This window comes from Acanthochromis polyacanthus, chromosome 18, assembly GCF_021347895.1.
Source record: "Acanthochromis polyacanthus isolate Apoly-LR-REF ecotype Palm Island chromosome 18, KAUST_Apoly_ChrSc, whole genome shotgun sequence".
In the NCBI taxonomy this organism is placed as follows: domain Eukaryota; kingdom Metazoa; phylum Chordata; class Actinopteri; family Pomacentridae; genus Acanthochromis; species Acanthochromis polyacanthus.
This window is the reverse complement of record NC_067130.1, coordinates 12214481-12232505: the sequence shown is the minus strand read 5'-3', so window position 1 is coordinate 12232505 and position 18025 is coordinate 12214481. Positions and strand designations below refer to the sequence as shown.

The window sequence follows — 18025 nt, the reverse complement described above, 5'->3', positions numbered from 1 at the left end:
CTTTGGGTTAATCTTAGTTGCATTTTGTCTTATGAGTAAAAACGACTTGCATTGGCTTGATGCGAAGAATTTCAATCCAAAACCAGAAAACATTTATACACCATATTTTTCCATAAAATACTTTCAAATATGGGGTTACAACAAAATATTACCTGTAAATTAGGACCAAAGTTGGTTGAATAAATTGGCAGCTCAACGGTTTGGGAGCCAGACTGAAGCAGTGAGGAGGGCGGGGTTGCCTTGGGTTAAAAATTTAGGTCAAACCAACAAAAAATGCCTCTCTGCCTGGCTGAACTAACATGTGGATTTTACTGTGATGACTACCGTTGTTGCTAAATATCAGCGCACCGCAACCATGAGAGAAAACTCGATGAACTCAACACAGAAGTCTGGAAAATCTCATAATCAAGTCACAGAGCGCACGGCTTGGAAACGTAGCAGGAAGGACTGTTTGAAATAATCTTTTGAGATTTTCAACATCCCATGAATCCAACAGCAACAACGTTTGAAATTAGAATTAAAAGATTTTCCCAAACTACAAATAAACAGCCGGTAATTACCATGAAATAAATCTCCAAAGATCCAGATGGAGAAGCCACAGCTGCACATTTTCACAGAGGTCTGACTTCACACTTTCTGTCATCCAACTGGCCAGTAATTATTGCAACATCAGAGCAAGAGTTCAGCACAACACAGCAGCGAACCTTTCAGAGGCTTCGCTGTGGGAGCTGCCTCCACGTCTGTCACTCTCTGAACACAGTTTTTCATCACACCTCGGGAGGACTGATCAGCCAATCAGGGCTGGGTTGCTCTGCTGTTGCTGCAAAATGTGAAATGTGTGTGTATACATATATATCTGTGTATGTGTGTGTTAGAGACAGAGGAAGCATCGTGGAGCCACCTTTCCTGTGGCATCTTTGACAAATGGCTCGTCCTTTTGAAGAGCAGTCAACTGCAATCGACATCAAACTCCCTGCACTGAAAACAGAGAGGCCAGCTCTGCCTCATCTATTCACTTCGTCACCGAGAGCCGCCCGGGCTGCCTGTCTGCTTACAAACGCTGCACTTGTGCCCCGTTCGCACACAATGTAGGGCAATGTCTGCCGGCATAGTCAACAACAAGCCACAGCGGCGCAGCGGGAGACTCTGTAATCAGCACACTAATTCCACCGAAGTCAGGAACAACTTCACGATAACAATTACAGCATCGTGCGTTTCGGCAATGAATCACAGCTCATTTGATGACTGCCACATCACTGTTTTGTCCCATTATTTGACATATGAAATTGATTTAAATGCATGTTTATTGGCACCGACAGGCTGCATGGAAAGACAAACTAACACGCATGATGACGACAGGATACCAGAGTGGAGATTCAAGCAACAAAAATCTGCTTTGTTTTGGATTTCACAGTCAAAAAGACGATTTCTACCTAATTTGTATGACTTGTACTTGCAGCTAATGGTGAAGTCATGAAGGAATGCCACCTGCAACATGTGGAAGAACACCACAAATAAAAGACTGCAAAAAGGGGAAAAAAAAGGCAACCTGCTGCTTTAACTGTCACCAGACTGTCATTAAAGTAAAGCCTGTTATGTGTAATCAAATATTCAAGGCATCAGTAAACCAGTTGGTTGGTATTAGCCTGTTGCAGATACATCAGTATATTTGTTCAATATGAGCCCTTACGAAAATTTTTTCTTCGGCATAATCCAGAAAAAGATGCTTGGCGTAACTGGGGTAAAGACATCAACGCATAGCTTCTCCAGCTCTGACTCCATTGATTATAATACTGAACTTTCTGCAGCACATGTAGCAGAGTATGCACAGTTGAGCAGATAGTGGTGCAGAGTTGAGAGGTGACTCCTAAGTTGTGAAATACATTGCTGCAAAATTTTAAAAAACAATGCCCTCATCCTTCATCCCTCATCCATTTCAAATTAACTCTATTCTACTGTATGTATATATAAGAATATTGGCAGATTTTTTATTTACTCCCCAAAAATCGGAAACTGCATCACCCCTAAAAATACAGTATGGGTTGGGCTCTAAAATCCAGAAATGTACCTGGAAATTACTGCTAAGTTAGGTCTCTATCATGGCCCAACAAACAGATTTAGGTGACTGTGACTGTGTACAAGACAACGTTGTGCTTTCAGTACTTAGTTAAGCTCAGTCTCTGCACATACATTACGCATTTGGTCAGGATTGGGTGTCTTGCTGAACAAAACTTGCTCACAGAATGAATACCTACACACTTATCCATCCTTTCACACATCATTGGAAACTCATACAAATTTCACTCTAATCTACAAATTTCCAAGTGATTTCATTAATCAGAATCGATGCTTGGGTGTATACTAACCTCCACCAAAAGGGGCCCAGATGACCCTCCGGATCGTCTTCACCCAATCCTCCATGTCATTCTGGGTGCTGGCCATAAGAAGGTAGGTCTCATGGTTGGCTGTCATCCGCTCTCTGTCTCCCCCTGCACAAAAAAAGACAAAAGTTAATGATTTAAACACTCCTCATAAAGCAGCTGATAGGGCTACAGGTTGATTGGTTAGTGTATATTTTCATTCGACCAAATCCTCCTTGGTCTGACATTTGTTGGCGTTACTTTCATATGGTGAAAAGCGCTACATCAATAGTCTTTCACGATTAATTCATTACTTTCTGTGGCATCAGGAACAGGCGACCTGTGAACACCCCAGTGTTTTCACAACTTTAAAGTTAACCAACCTAATGCAGACTGCAAGGTCTATTTTATTTAGGCAGAGCAGTCTGAACATTTAACGAGAGTCAGATCCAGACTGATTGACACCATGTCAAAGAATTTGTTATTGTGGTTGTATTTCGTGAAAACAAATGATCAAAAAGTTAAAAACTCTGCAAACAGTAGTTTTCATATCACAACTCAGCCTACATGGTAGATCATCTGACATCTTTTTGTGAGTTACATGTCTCAGTATTGTTTGTATTGGGATCAACATGTGTTAGACAAGCAGTTCCATTTAATTCAGTTCAACATGCTGCAAATCAAAGCTTTTTGCTTTGATTTATGATTCATTTAGGCTAATAAACCTACCAGACAGAGTGCTTTCCTTTGTTTGACTAAAGCCCAAGTAGTCATATTAAATATCTGAAAATCAAACAAGACACATTTTGAGTGGATGGGGCTTTTAAGACGAAGCCATAAGCAATGTCTGATGTCCTGATAACCAATGCTGACTTTAAATGTTCTTGGATGATACTATAATTTACTTACATCTAATAAGACCACTATGTATCTCTAAAAAATGGCAGTTTTGGAGACTCACACACATTCACCCGCAGTAATAACTCAAAGAAATGTTTATAGCATCTCAGGGCAGCAGCGTATGTTCCATTAGAGCCAGACTCTGTATCCTGATTCAACTTGTGGATAATGGACACAGGCACTCTGTTGTCATGTGATACCGGACAGACTGGAGTGGAGGGTCTGGACCTGTTTCACATAACCAATCTGGCTGCCGGGATCACTATGACAACAGAACCATTTCCACCACTCCGTGTCAGCCTCATTCAGATATCACAAACAAACAACGACTCGTGGCATTTCATGCACCTGGTGTATTATAGGAAGAGATGGAGTGTCACACCAAATACTGAATTATTCACGACTTAGACCACCAGGGATCCTGCTGAATTGATTGTATCCCAGTATGAGATCTGCATGATGCATATGGAAATTATTTATAGACTCAAAAACAACACAAAGACATCAGGATTAGTCTTAATCACTTGAAACAAAGTAAAAACTGTTCTGGCACGAACCAAAAGTGTCTTTCATGGAAGTTTCTCCAGTAAATGTGTCACTCAGTTTATATTTTGAATGCTGTAAGATGACAGTGAATGAGACCCTTAATTTGGTAAGATGCTGTTGATGCACAGATCCGGATAACATTGATGAGTGATTGCATTTGTGCTGTTCAGGGAGGCTGAGTGGTCGGAGAGCAGGACTAACAGCTATATTTGGAGCCAAACTTTGACAGTGAGATTGATGCTACCCGTCAGTCTTGATGAGATCTCATTAGCAAGCAGCAGATGCCAGTGTTTGCCTTGTGAAACATTCAACATGTACACAGTGTTTACACCCTACAGGCTTCCCTTCACTAACACAGACAATGTAGACTCAACCCCAACTGTTCGATAACAGTACCACTATGTCATTATCACTATATCAGTTACTTCTACTTAATGGAAAAGATGTTTGGGGTAACTTTGAAATAGTGTCATCACACAGTTTGTCCAACAGAGTGCGCTCTAACTCCATTGTTCACAATACTCGGAGCATTCTCTGCAGCACATGTAGCAGAGCTGAGTATCTAGATCCCTTTGTAAGTTATAATGCTATTAAGTTAATTAACAAACATCCCATCAATATCAATATAATTCATAAAATATATGTACATGCATAAAAAAACATCCTAAAATATCAGTATTGGAATTTTTTGTTCCCTAAAATCAAAATCGGCATCGACCCCAATAATCCCGTATTGGTCATGCTCCAGACAATTAGACAAGTCACTGTGAAGACAATTTTCAAATGAGGAATAATAAAGTGGAACTGGAGGTAATTTCATATATGATGCCGCATGATGTACTGTACACTTAGTTTCACCTCATGAAGCAGGAAACATTCAAAACCCTCTCTGTCTCCTTTAGAAAGCAATCCTTACCATCCTGTGCTTAACAGTTAGAGACTTTATGTGTTTATTTGGAAGACCTTATTAATTTGTGATTTTTTTTGTCTACAAGAATATAAGCTAACTTCTTTATGTCTTATCAAGTGGACTTTTAATATCCCTCTCTCCATTTCGATGTCTTGACCTTGTGATTGTTTCTGTTGTACATCCCCAGCATCCCCCCAATAAGTTAAAGTTACATCAAAATAATAAAGCTAAAGTTGAAATGATTAGTCAATTAATTGAACAGTATACTGTGTTAGAGTTGGTGACATTTTTCATGCAAAAATGAAAGTTTTCTCTTGAGCCTCACCAATTTACCAAGTTTTACGACAAAAAATGTGATACTGTTATTACTATCAATATTCTTATAATATGCTAGCATCCATATACATCCATTAGCGTTGAGAGTTTGTTTGGGATCACATAGAAAAGTACTTATTTCTAAAAGACAAGAAGTTTTTTTTTTAATGAAGATAACATTAAATTAATTAGAAATACAGTCTAGACATTGCTAGTGTGGTAAATGACTATTCTAGCTGGAAACAGCTGATTTTTATAGGGATATCTACATAGAGGTACAGAGGAAGATTTCCAGCAACCATCACTCCTGTGTTCTAATGCTACATTGTGTTAGCTTATGGTGTTGAAAGGCTAATTGATGATTAGAAAACCCTTGTGCAGTTATGTTAGCACATGAATAAAAGTGGGAGTTTTCATAGAAAACATGAAATTATCTAGGTGACTGGGAAGTCCATTGCTTATTAACGTTCCAGCAAGGTATTTACTAGATACAAACTAGCTAGCAGATTACTTTGAAGACACCACTTCACTCCGCACCATACTCTGCTGCATGTGCTGCAGACAGTGCTGAGAGTATTATAAAGAATGGAGTCAGAGCTGCTCTGCTGGACAAATGATATGGTGAACCAATTTTCCTGCACTATGTTCTAAAAACAAAACGGTGAAAAAAGAGTAATATCACCACATGACATGACAACAGATATGCCAATATCTGTGAAAGGCCAATATCAATCAATAATATTAAGGATTGTTGGGCTTTGACATCTTGATAGTACTCAGTTCATCTGAAGTCATTGTCAACATTGAGGAACTGCAATGGGCACTATTTTTCACTTCTTTTGCTATACAATTCAACATTGACTGTGGTCTGTAGACATTTAATGAAGAAAATCACCATTATCATCAGTTGCAGCCTAAATCAAAACATGAAGAATGAAAAGTAATGATTTGTGGTTTCCATATCTACACTTGTATAACTAGACAACTTTAATTTCCCTCAGGATTAATAATCTATCTGTTCAACAGAAACTGATCTATTATAAAGCTGTGATCAGAGAATTTTCATCAAAAACATTAGGTGCAATGTAAAAATCAATATCTGCCATTGAAAAGTCATACTTTCCACAATATGTATCAAACACATGGTTTCCAAACATCATTACAAGAGTGCATCCATCTATTTATGCTTCATCCATTCAATCATACATTTTTTTGTCCATAGAGCCAGTATGAAAGTGTCTGGTTAATGCTTCCAATTCAGCTCTCGCATTAAATACAATGAAGTTTCGATCTATATCTCGAGCTGTGTCTAGAAAGCGAGTCATTCATTTGAACTGGAGTCTGCTGCCCTCTTCTCCTAATCCAGTAATTAGTCACTACCCGCTATTGACCGTATACACTGTTCCCATTAATTACACCGAGCAGATTCAATCCATCAGCTCTACCACGCCCCCGTCTTCAGCCTTTAACATGCCACTATCGGTTTATATAAATGTTAAACTAATAAAAGTAATTTTTCCAGTGATATGAAAGCATCCATTCATTCATTAAAGCGGAAATAAAGACGCTGCTTCTGCTCGTCGGCTCACCTCAAACTGCAGGAATCACATCCACGCTGTCATTTCATGTTTCCTCAACCCGCGACGCGCAAAAAGAGTTTCACAGATGGTTTGATTCCTCAACAGATCAGCAAAAGAAACGATCACTGACCGGTAAATGAGGCTCAGTCGCACATGGGAGTGTTTGTTCTCCTTCAGCCGGTGGAAAAGATCCGCCGCTCCGAGATACTTTGTTTCTGACACCGAGCTCCTGTTTAATCCAGCCTGAAGTCAGTCCTGCGTAACAAACTCCTCACTGCAGCTAATGTATGGATGGATTCATTCTTTCACAGAGTCATACAGGATATATCGATGTGTTGTGTCCCCACTGTGTTAGATTGAGTGTGATGCGACCAGGGCCGTGCAAAACGTTTTAGGGGGTCCGAAGAATAAACCACCCCTGTTGGTCCAACTTCACAGCTGTCTGTAAAAACCTCATTTGTTCCGATTGCAAACAGAATTTCATTTATTACGAAGACTAAATCCCATCTTGAAGTAGCTGTGCACTGTAGTCTTTTGTAGAAAGTTATTTTAAGAGGAGCAATGTGTGCATTTGTTGGGGACTATTTTCAGCGGTGGATTAATACACATTTGTCACAGTAGTATTTAATAGGATTTACAGCACTGGGGTACATGTTAGATATATACTACATTATAAATGTTAATGGCAGTAATGTTACCCAGTGGATGTAAGATGAATTTGTATTTTCTTTGTTAAAATCTGACATTGACTTGGCATTTATATAAAAACAAGGTTAGTGCTGCCTGCGACTGTTAGTTTTATACGCTCATTTATACATATTGAAGGTAAATTGATTAGTCTCTCAAAAAGTGCTTCCATAACATATTTTTATACACATTTGGAAGTATCACATTGGAAAAGTTGAATGGTAATGGAAAGTTTTGGAAAAAACTGGCTCAGTTTTACAAAATGGTTTTACACTTACATTTTAGATTTTTTTTTTTCAAACAGTAAATGTGCACAGTGGGAGGAGGTTCTGAGCAGACTAGATTAACTTTTTTTGTGACTTTTCAAAAGTTGGCTGAACTGATTAAACATTAAAATAAAAGGTATGTCAAATTATTTCATACCGATTACCGGCCGCCTTCAACACTACATGGAAACAAGTCTGGAACAATAAATGTCACACACATTCAAACCCATCCTACAAAAAGACTTACGTCTACCGGTGTTCCTACTCTCTGCTTCTTCTGACAGTAGTGTGGAATGAGATGTCCTCCTGTTTCACTCCACTGGCCAAATCCAACTGTGTCTGTCCTACAAATAGCCCTATATCTGCACTTCCCCACCTATTGATGCATCTTCGCTTCCTGTGTCACCCACCATATCAACCCTTAGAAATGCACTGGCACCCCAACAATGTACTGATTCTAAAAAAAAAAAATCCACTGGAAATAAGCTTATCAACCCTGTAACCACTGAGACTACTTCATTTACAATACTGATGCATTGGGTCTCACAGATTGGTGCGATCGATAAGGATTAGAGGATTTGCCAGCAGTAATTCTGGTAGACTTTCAGAGTCTACCCACTACCACTGGGAACTCTTCAGTTTCCATGCCCTCCTCCTCTTCTCCCTCAGCTACGTTAGCCTCTGGCAAAGCTCAGATTCTGACACTGATTCCTCACTATTGGCTTCTGGGGAGTTAGAATCTGTTTTCCCACTGTCTACTGTATTCTCCTGATCTACTGAAACCTGACCCATGTCTGTCCTTAGCCCACTGGTGGGCAGACTTCTCAATTCTGATGCACTTCCTGAACTGGCCCATCTTGAACTACAGGGGTAACTGAGGAGACAACGTCAAGTTCTTGGGGACACTGTACCCGTCTGTATGGGGTTGGGTCCTGCATCGAATCTTGTTACGACCCTTGAACTCCTGGTTCCAAACACAATGTCTCCCTCACTTAACCCTTATAAGGCCATGTTTCTGGAGAAGTACATATACTAAAACACATTCTAAAACCACCTAATCCATAAAAATATCGATCAAATCTTGCAAGGTCGCATTGTCCTAGACGTTCGCCATATTGAATTTCGGTCGGTACGCGGCCCCGATAAGAGCTTCGTAATTGAGGCTTCGTTATAATGACTCAGACGGCATTATTGTTTGAAATAAGCAAATTTGGGGCCAATGTTTATATCTTACCAAACATACGGGTGTGTGCATATTTTATGTTAATTAGCAATCATAAACAAGTCACATGTGTTGAGCCAAGAATGTTCGGTTTCGACTGTGTGTATGAGTAAGCGTGAACCGAGTATACTTGGTCCCGGCTTTTTAAGGGTTAAGGAAGGATCTCTTACAGTGTTTCTCCTTCCTCTGGTCTCAGTTCTGTCACTTTGCAGTCCCCTGCTGTCTATGACGATGTACCTCCTCAAGAAACTCCTAATAAACCATCCACCCAGTCCCCACATAATCCCTCCTTGGTCTCTTCTGCCACAGTCCCTAGTCAATAATCAATTGGCAAACAAGGCTCTTGTCTAAACATTAAGAAGCCAGGAGTCCTGCCAGTTGATAGATGCAGCATAAATTCCTCAGTTACCAGGGGCAGGTGCTGTGTCCAGTATCTCTAGTCTAAGCTCAGCATGTGCAGTGAATCTTGCAATGTACTCTTAAACCGCTCACACTGCCCATTACCCTGGGAGTAGTATGGACTACTCTTCTGAACTTTATCGACCTTTCATAACTGTCAGATCAAGTTACTCCCCTGGTTTGACTGAACGCACAAGAAAAACACCAAGAAAAGAACTGTGTAAATACTTTCAAAAACTCAATACATACTTGAAGACCTAAAGAGAACAACATGAAAAACGAAACAATGACAGTGATATATTGCTTGATTTTACAATCCTCGAGAGAAACAGATGTAAGCTTCGTATCAATCAAAGAAGTCTTCTGTCTCATAAGCCACAACTCAAAACTCAATTTCCCACAGTAGGTGCAGCATCTGTTTGCAGTGATTTATTAGTCTGTGCATTGGAAATACATTTCCACTATTTATCCAAATCCACTGAGGAGTTTTGGGGAAATTTGTTCAAGTGCAAGACAGGATAAGGATATTGATACATTAGTACCAAGAAAATCATACATCTTTCAATAGAATTCCTGTAATGTTTCGCCCTGTCTGCTATCAGCTGCCTGAGCTCAATTACACATTTGATCAGAACTACACACTACTCAAAATTAACTCATGTTTCTCAGCCACTGATGCTCATTTGTCATTTCCCACTGTTACACTAATTACTCACACTGACCAGATAGTCACATGGAAGTTTCTCAGTCACGGGATTCTTCACCCTGCCAGCATTGTTTGGGTTTATTGTCACGCAAAGTAATTGTAATTCCCCAGTGTGCCTCTGAGTTCTTTTGTCCACATTTAAAGTCAATCAGCCCTTCCATTACTTGCACGGACACACAGTGTTTCCTTTTGGAAACAACGGTTATGAAGCTGTTAAACAAGCGTGCAACAGGATTATACGGCATACCATAGCCATTACAGCACACTCCTGTTCCTCCTGCCATCTCCGCTTGATGCTCAATTTTCCTCCACAGTGGCTGAGTTGGTTTATAAAGATGGGTGAGGTGTCAAACCAGCTTATCACATGGACAATTTTAACTATTTTAGAGCACAAGGGCTAAATGTTTGAACAATCCTGTTTGGCCCATTCACAAGCACACATCATTCAGATCAGTCTGCATTGTCTCTTGACATGTGAAGGTCAGTCACTGATCTGACTCTAAAACCACCAAGAGATAATAAGAGAAAACTAAGGTCTGTACCTTTTACAGCCTTGAAGATTTTGGTAAATAATTAACAACATTACCTTCAGACAGATAAGAACATTTTGTTCAATTATCATCTTGTTGCCTGCGGGTAAATTCTCCATATCTGTCCTCCAACTGAAATGACCGGAGGCTTCTTTCTGACAGGTGCTTTACTTGCTGTGGTTAAGCTGCCTGCATGTATTATTCTCCACCATGCAATTCTCAGAGTGCTCCTGGTGTGACTGGCACTCCATCATCACTTTATAAATGAGACCAACCCTAGCAGGAGTTCAGCAGCAGAGACAGTCGAGGAGCTTCATGTAAAGCACCACCGTACCTGAAGAGACAACCGTGACAGCTGTCGCAATTCCCCTGATTCTCCACGCTCCGGCACACTGCTCCAAAGTTTTCTAACTCAGCAGTGAACAATTGTCAGCTTTACAGAAGCAGGCAGACTTGTACTTCAGAGGACAGCTTGCATTAAGTAAGGCACACAGATTAAGATTCCCAATTCACATTGAGACCTCATGAAAAGAAGTTAAGGAGACGAGAAAATCTCACATCCTTTCAGGTTCCAGCTGCAACTCTATGGGTTCTCTGCAGAGGAGCATCTAATAAAATGGCAACTTAGTTTATAAAAACTTCTGCCGCATACAGAAAATGTTGGATTTCAACTGCATCACCCTTCAATATAACCAGGGCTAATACAGTCAACCTAAAAACTGGATATAGCACTGAACACAGAAACAACATTGCTAAGGATAGCTTCATGTGTACTATTTTATGACATTACAGAGTAACTTTATATCCTCAAACAGAACTACAATCTATCATTGACAACCAGGCATCATATTAAATTATTTCGACCTTTTATTTATAGTATCCCTCTGTGTCATGTCATAATTGCCATCTGAGTTGGGCTGACTGCAAGCCGCCAACAACTGTTCATTCCAGTTGTGACCACTGACTTTAATAAGTGGCCGGGCCCAGCTGCAGACTGGTCTTTAACTAATGGCTCACAACAGGTGGGAGACAACAAAGGTTCCCACTGTGCTGTAATTGCTCACAAATACCTGGAGCACCAATGTGCTTCAGTCTGACCTGTATCTCCTAAGTCCTGTAAAAGCACACAGAGTGCATCTGCTCTGCAGCAGCTAGAGCTTTCCACTGGATATTAGTGGAGTGAAGAAGTTCTGCAGATAAACAGAATTAATTTCTTTTACCACCTGCAGTAACTGCCAGAGGATGCTGGCAGGTTCATCAAGCTCCTAGTATTATGAGAAGCTACATGAATAAAAATATGGAATATTTATGTAGATGAAGCTTTTGTCTTCTTGCTTCAGTTATACGTTGTAGGGAATTTGCTGAGGGCATTACAGATGTGGTGTTTTTCTCTAGCAGGGGAGTGCTGGGGAGTAGGGATGAACAACTACGATAGACAATGCAATTGCAGTTTGATTTGAAATGTAATTTTTTAATGTCAAGCTTAAGTTCACAACAGTTTTAACCCATATGTCACATGTACATGGTGTGGCCATGAAATAATTGAATCGCTGAACCACAAACTACACTCAACAAAAATATAAACGCAACACTTTTGTTTTTGCTCCCATTTTTTATGAGATGAACTCAAGGATCTAAAACTTTTTCCACATACACAATATCACGATTTCTCTCAAATATTGTTCACAAATCTGTCTAAATCTGTGATAGTGAGCACTTCTCCTTTGCTGAGATAATCCATCCCACCTCACAGGTGTGCCATATCAAGATGCTGATTAGACACCATGATTAGTGCACAGGTGTGCCTTAGACTGCCCACAATAAAAGGCCACTCTGAAAGGTGCAGTTTATCACACAGCACAACATCACAGATGTGGCAAGATTTGAGGAGCGTGCAATTGGCATGCTGACAGCAGGAATGTCAACCAGAGCTGTGTATTGAACGTTCATTTCTCTACCATAAGCCGTCTCCAAAGGCGTTTCAGAGAATTTGACAGTAGACAGGAAGTGACTTTGCCTGTTGAGGAAATTGTCTGGCACAAAAACTGGTGGTAACTTTACAGTCTTCATATGGATTTAACAGACACAATATAAAATGCAAACTGTAGAGGTGGAAAGTATTTTTTTGTTACCTATGAACAAGGAAAGACTAACTGTTTCCCCATTTCCAGTCTTTGTGCCAAGCCAAGCAAACCTTCTTCTGGTTAAAGAATATCAATCGTCTCATGTAACTGTTAGTAATTAAACAAATAAGCATATATCCCAAAATCTTCAACTACTCCTTTAATGTGGTCATTTTGAAGCACATACTTAAATCCCTAAAGATATTATGTCTCACTACCTTCAAAGCAGTTTAGAAATCCAAAGAGGAGACAAATGCAAACATCATTCCAAGAGTCTAACCACAAGAATAGTCGGTTTGTTTTAGTCAGGCATTGCTCAGAAGGGAGGAGGCATTTAAATAGGTTGAAAACGAACTAAAATATTCTGCATTCACAAAGGTGGAATACATTTTGTGGGAGATTTGTTGTGAAAAGTTCTTCCAGACTTTGATGGTGTTGTTTGCCAAGTGGAGGAAGCAGCTGCTGCTGCTGGCTCAGAAAACAATGCAGACACTGTAACAAGCTTGTTTAGCTTTAAATGATGAAAATATGTGTCATAATTCTGCCGGTGTCTGTGCGGCTGTGTTTCTCTGTGTATTGGGAGATTAAGTCAACACATCAGTGTCTGTTCTCTCTTGTCTGCAAGAGTCTTCTTGTTTCCATGCAAGCAGGGGCAAGTAGAGATTCAATAATGTGTCTAATGATAGTCTCCTCTGAAGTCCACACATCATAAATACCTCCAACATAACCGGAAGACACTCACCGAGCTGCAAACCACATCAAAATGTTAGTCCATTCATAAGGAGTGAGTATTTAGATTGGAAACTTTTTGTTTAGAGATGATGGAACCCTTATGCACAGAGTCCATCTCGGCCATGAGTATTATCACCTCCAGAGGATCTAATCTCTCTGCAAAGTGCAGCTGCTACAACAATGAAGCCTGTAGTCGACACATTAGTGTATGTTTAGATAAATATATCCATTATATCACAGCATACAGAATGTGAGCTTTCAAACTTCTCAAAATAGTTGAATAATGTGGTTTTTACCTTGAAGTGACGATAGTAAATCAGATAATCCATACTGTGGTAAACTATGAATGGAATGATGAACCACCTCCATGCCTTGTCCACTCTCCTGTAGTGTCTCTGGAAGTCCAGAAAAGAGCCACTCTGAATGAGTGGAAAAAGTCCTGAGCGGCTGGGTTAACGTGAGGACGGGAGTTCCTGACTGCAGGAGCTGCTCTGCCAGTTTTTTGGCCTCAGAATGAGTGAGTGAGCACAGCTGAGAGGGTGTGAAAGAGAAAGGGAAGGAGGGGGAGGAGGTGAGGTTTGGAGAGGGGGTTGGTGAGCGCGTGCACACACACACACACACACACACACACACACACACACACAGCACTGTAATGGGACAATAGGCAGATCTCTCTGAAGGTTTGACACAGGGCACGACCCCATAAGCAAACATCTGATTTCCACATTCACACTGCAAAGCTTTCTTAACCTCCTAAGAGCATAATAATGTCATCATGGCGACCTTTTGAATGTGGAATCAAATAAACCTTAATAGACAATACTGACAGGGTGAAATTTTTGTTTCATTTTGTACTTTTGTATTGTATTAATAGCTATAACTTATTTATCCAAACTCTGAAAGAGTTCCTTCAGTTTGTCAAGTACCAGAACATTAACTGACAATCATTCTAATAACTGATAAATCTTTAAAGCCATCTATTTTTACTTGTATTTTTATTGTTACGGTAATAAACAAAGAATATTATAGGATATGTTCCACAGTCCAGAGATCCAACATCAACACAGAATGCAGCAACCACACAGAAAATAATCAAATCTCCAAAAATAGATTCAGTTTTGCCTCACTGGACTTAAGCGCTCTAATGGCAAAGACTGTGATACTGTGCTTTCCTTTCATGATAACAAACTATTTCCTAATGACTTGTGTAAAAATCATTTATATTGATATTCACATATTCAATTACCTCAGATGAAGGAGTAATTACAAAGTGCTGCTTCAGTCCAACTCAGCATCACAATTCATGGTGGTAGCATTATGTATCTAACATGATTGCTGGAACAATTGTTTTAAAAGGTCCAGCAAGACCGAAACAATCAAACTGATGTCAAGCATGAGAAGCATGCCAGATCTTCCTTTACTGAGGATAAAGCAGAAGTGGCAAAATCTGTGCTGCTTCTCCAGTGTGAGGATTTGCCGTTTTCCCTGTTCACTGTATAATTAGATTTTGGATTGATATTTAACAACTGATTTGAGTAAAGCGTTTTTTAAAAGATCTTCTTTTATTAACATGATCAGTCATAATCAAGAAAAAATGTAACAGACAGCATGATTAGTACTTCTTATTTGGAGCTTATTTGAATGTTTTTTGTGGTTGCAAATGTCAAATGATCAAATAAAGTGACTCGTCCCACATCTGTTTTGTGAGACAGGTGTGCAGGAGGGGGGACAAGCATATCTAAAAGATTCCCACACACTGTCTAAATTCACAACATTTTGGAGCCACACCTTCACCAGGGAAATTGATTGTTACAAAGAGAATCCACCTCAAATAGGGAGGCATGAATTCCAAAACAAGTTATAGTCACAATATCCTGAAATTGTTTCCACAAAATGGGTAAAACTGTATGATGTGAATGCTTAAAGGGCCAAACTGCATTCCAGAAAAACACATACCTGTCTAGGATGCCGTAGGATGATGTAGATGAACCTGCAAACCCTTCATAATAAATACAAGATCTCATCTAAGTTCAATCTTCACCCAAGGTATGCTTATATTTAAAATAATCATCAAATGTACTTTTACTCTGTCAGGACTGTATGCATTAAATTTATCGGGAGTACCTATAAATAGACCCTCCAGGCCTCCAGAGGAATTTGCAGTGAAGAAAATCCACATATTAACAGCAAGTTTGCAAGCTGGACAGTGTGCCGGAGTCTGTTTGAAATGATCAAACGACAAAGAGCACCAAATATCGCTGTTTTATGTTAAAAAAAACCTACGACAAGTTTGCTGCTCAGCCCCCAGTGTACAGCTGTCGGCTATATCTTCCCATGTATCAGTAATGGGTGTCTTGTTTCACCTGAACCCCCTGAAAGGTATCGATGGCTCGCTTTCTTCCCGGTGTCACGGTGGTCCTCGCCTGTCAATAGACATAATCTCAAGACAGATACGACAGCATTAGTCCCCCACCTGAATCCCCAAAGACATTGTCTGGTGGAGAACACAGACTCCATAGAGCTACTACGGCTATCCATTACCATCTGATGCTGAATGAAGTGAATAGGAGCGAGGAGGTCAAAGGGGACGAGGATTGTTTGGCTCTACTGTCCTTCTACGGGCGCCCATAGGGAAGCAGGTAATCGTTGCGTTGCACCAAAAAATGGAGAATAATGGCCACATCAGCTCTGAATTCTCTCTGCTGAAAAGCTAGCATGATACCCGGACCACTTAAAGCTCCAGGATCAACCATAACAGTTCAGGAAGTCAGAGCAGGGAGGCAGAGTAATAAATCGTTAACTTGTAGGTATCCATTTCAAAAATTTCTCCTGGATAAAACTGAATGATTCTGCCTCCACATATTAACTCCTCTGTTCTCAGGCAAAAGAGAACGAAGCGCTCGGGTCGAATGCAGCTGTTGAGTAGTGAGTGGGCAGAGTTTTAATGAGTTGTCGTGAGGACAAGCAGGCGAGCGATGGGTCAGTCCGTTCAGGGAGGTCACAGGCCTGTCAAAGGGCCAAGTGTCTCTGTTCTGATTTCATGCCAACTAAATAAAGAGCTATGTCTGTGTGTTCTGCCAAGGCTGCTGTAAATATACCATTATGTAAGGGGAATCAATTTCCACTTTACAAAAAGGAAACACGGCTCAGACTGAACTTACAGCTCAGCGCTTGTAACATAAGTTGGCATGATAATCTAAAAGAGCAGAGGCTGATCCAGAGGTGAGTTGTAGTCAACATTTTAAAGGCTCATACATGGCTTTAACTACTAATTTTTATTACCATAGTATAGTTTTCTAACAATACATCCTTATTGTTCTGTGGAAAGTAAAAGGATACATCACTTTTACTACTAAATATTGTGTTCTAGGCTGGTTTCAGGTTTCTTAAAGTTGTTGTTCATACCTCACTGAAATAGAAACCAGCAGCTGCCTTTAGGGCAGGAAAATTGAATCAAACAACCCAAAATAAACTATGTTTTGCTGTTAGGGGCGCAAAGTGTTATGTGATTTAGACTAAATGTGCTAATACGTTTGAAAAGACCAGAACTGATCCTTTAATACGTGACTTAAAATGACAAAGGCCCAAAACTGACAATTGCAAATATAAATGACCAATGACTTCATTTCTGGAAGCTCTGGTAAGAAACCACAGCCATTCTGCTCCACGTATTTATTTCTGCGTCGACGTGTAGCGAATGTGAGATTAATTCTAGACTAACTCCAAACAGCATGAAAGCATGCAGGGTAACACTTTGAGGTTTGTTAAAATACCGAAATCCTTACGAGCGAACCTTGTGGAGCTTCAGTGGCTACTGACTGGGGGATTAATATCCCATTAAAATGTGAGGAGTGTTGAGTTTTGGTGACGGCTGGCAGCTGTTGTCACTTGAACACTTGCACGCAATGCTGGGAGGCTGAAACCTTACATTCGTGATACAAGCATACTGATACTAGAGGAAGCTTCTGGAAAAGGTGCAGTACATACAGATCCAAGAGAAAAGCCTCAAGTGGCACCGCAGGAGAGCTCTCTGAAGTCAACCTGACACCAGCTCTAATGCACTTTTAGCCCGGTATCATCGCTGTATCGGCAGAGAATTTATGTTTTGTGTACAACCAGACACACTATAAGCGGTTATGCTCTCTGCTGGGCTGACAGGATGAGTGCTTATATTTTCATCTTTGTACTATATGCATGTGTGTCCGTCTGTGTGAAACATGCATGCTTTCTCACGGTTATGTAAACATATCTCTCTATGACAGATCACCAATTGGACAAGTGTATCATGCACTCATGGCCGTGAGACTGTAAATCTGTGTGGCCTGTATGCCAGGGATTCACTGGGGTGCACTCAGTGATCCCAAACAAATGATCTTCCAAGATGTTTGTCCAGCATCTGAAATATGTTTCCATTCACATACAGGATGCTGTCAGTGCTCAGTTTCAAACATACATAATGTACTTGAGTGTTCTGCGGATATAAAAGCAAAAACAGTGACAACAAAATAAAAGATTTGTCTTTTTCAGCATATATTGCCATCTGGCTTTTTGTTGGCTGCTTAATTGCCAACATGCATTATCCACTTACAATAGAAAACAGGCAAACTTGAAGAAGAAGGAAGTGAACCTTCCTTAATCCACACCAGAGAATGAAACAAAGACTGGACTTGACAAAGTACCCGCTGCACCGCTCACTAATACCTTCTAATATCAGCTTTCAGCACAGATGAGAGCTTCAGGGTAGATGCA

At 40.2% G+C, this 18025-nt stretch overlaps 1 protein-coding gene across 4 annotated transcripts in view; it reads right to left on the bottom strand.

The window, feature by feature from the left end:
• Positions 1-18025, bottom strand: part of arhgap24 (Rho GTPase activating protein 24) — an 84524-nt gene that overhangs the window by 14936 nt on the left and 51563 nt on the right. For 2 of the 4 annotated variants that reach the window (XM_022211018.2, XM_022211019.2), the window contains one exon: positions 2367-2489. In XM_022211018.2, the coding sequence (XP_022066710.1) occupies positions 2367-2489 (123 nt within the window). Of the gene's footprint in view, positions 1-2366; positions 2490-6620; positions 6976-18025 lie in introns of those variants that run through there. The other 2 variants (XM_022211020.2, XM_022211021.2) reach the window with 2 other exon arrangements.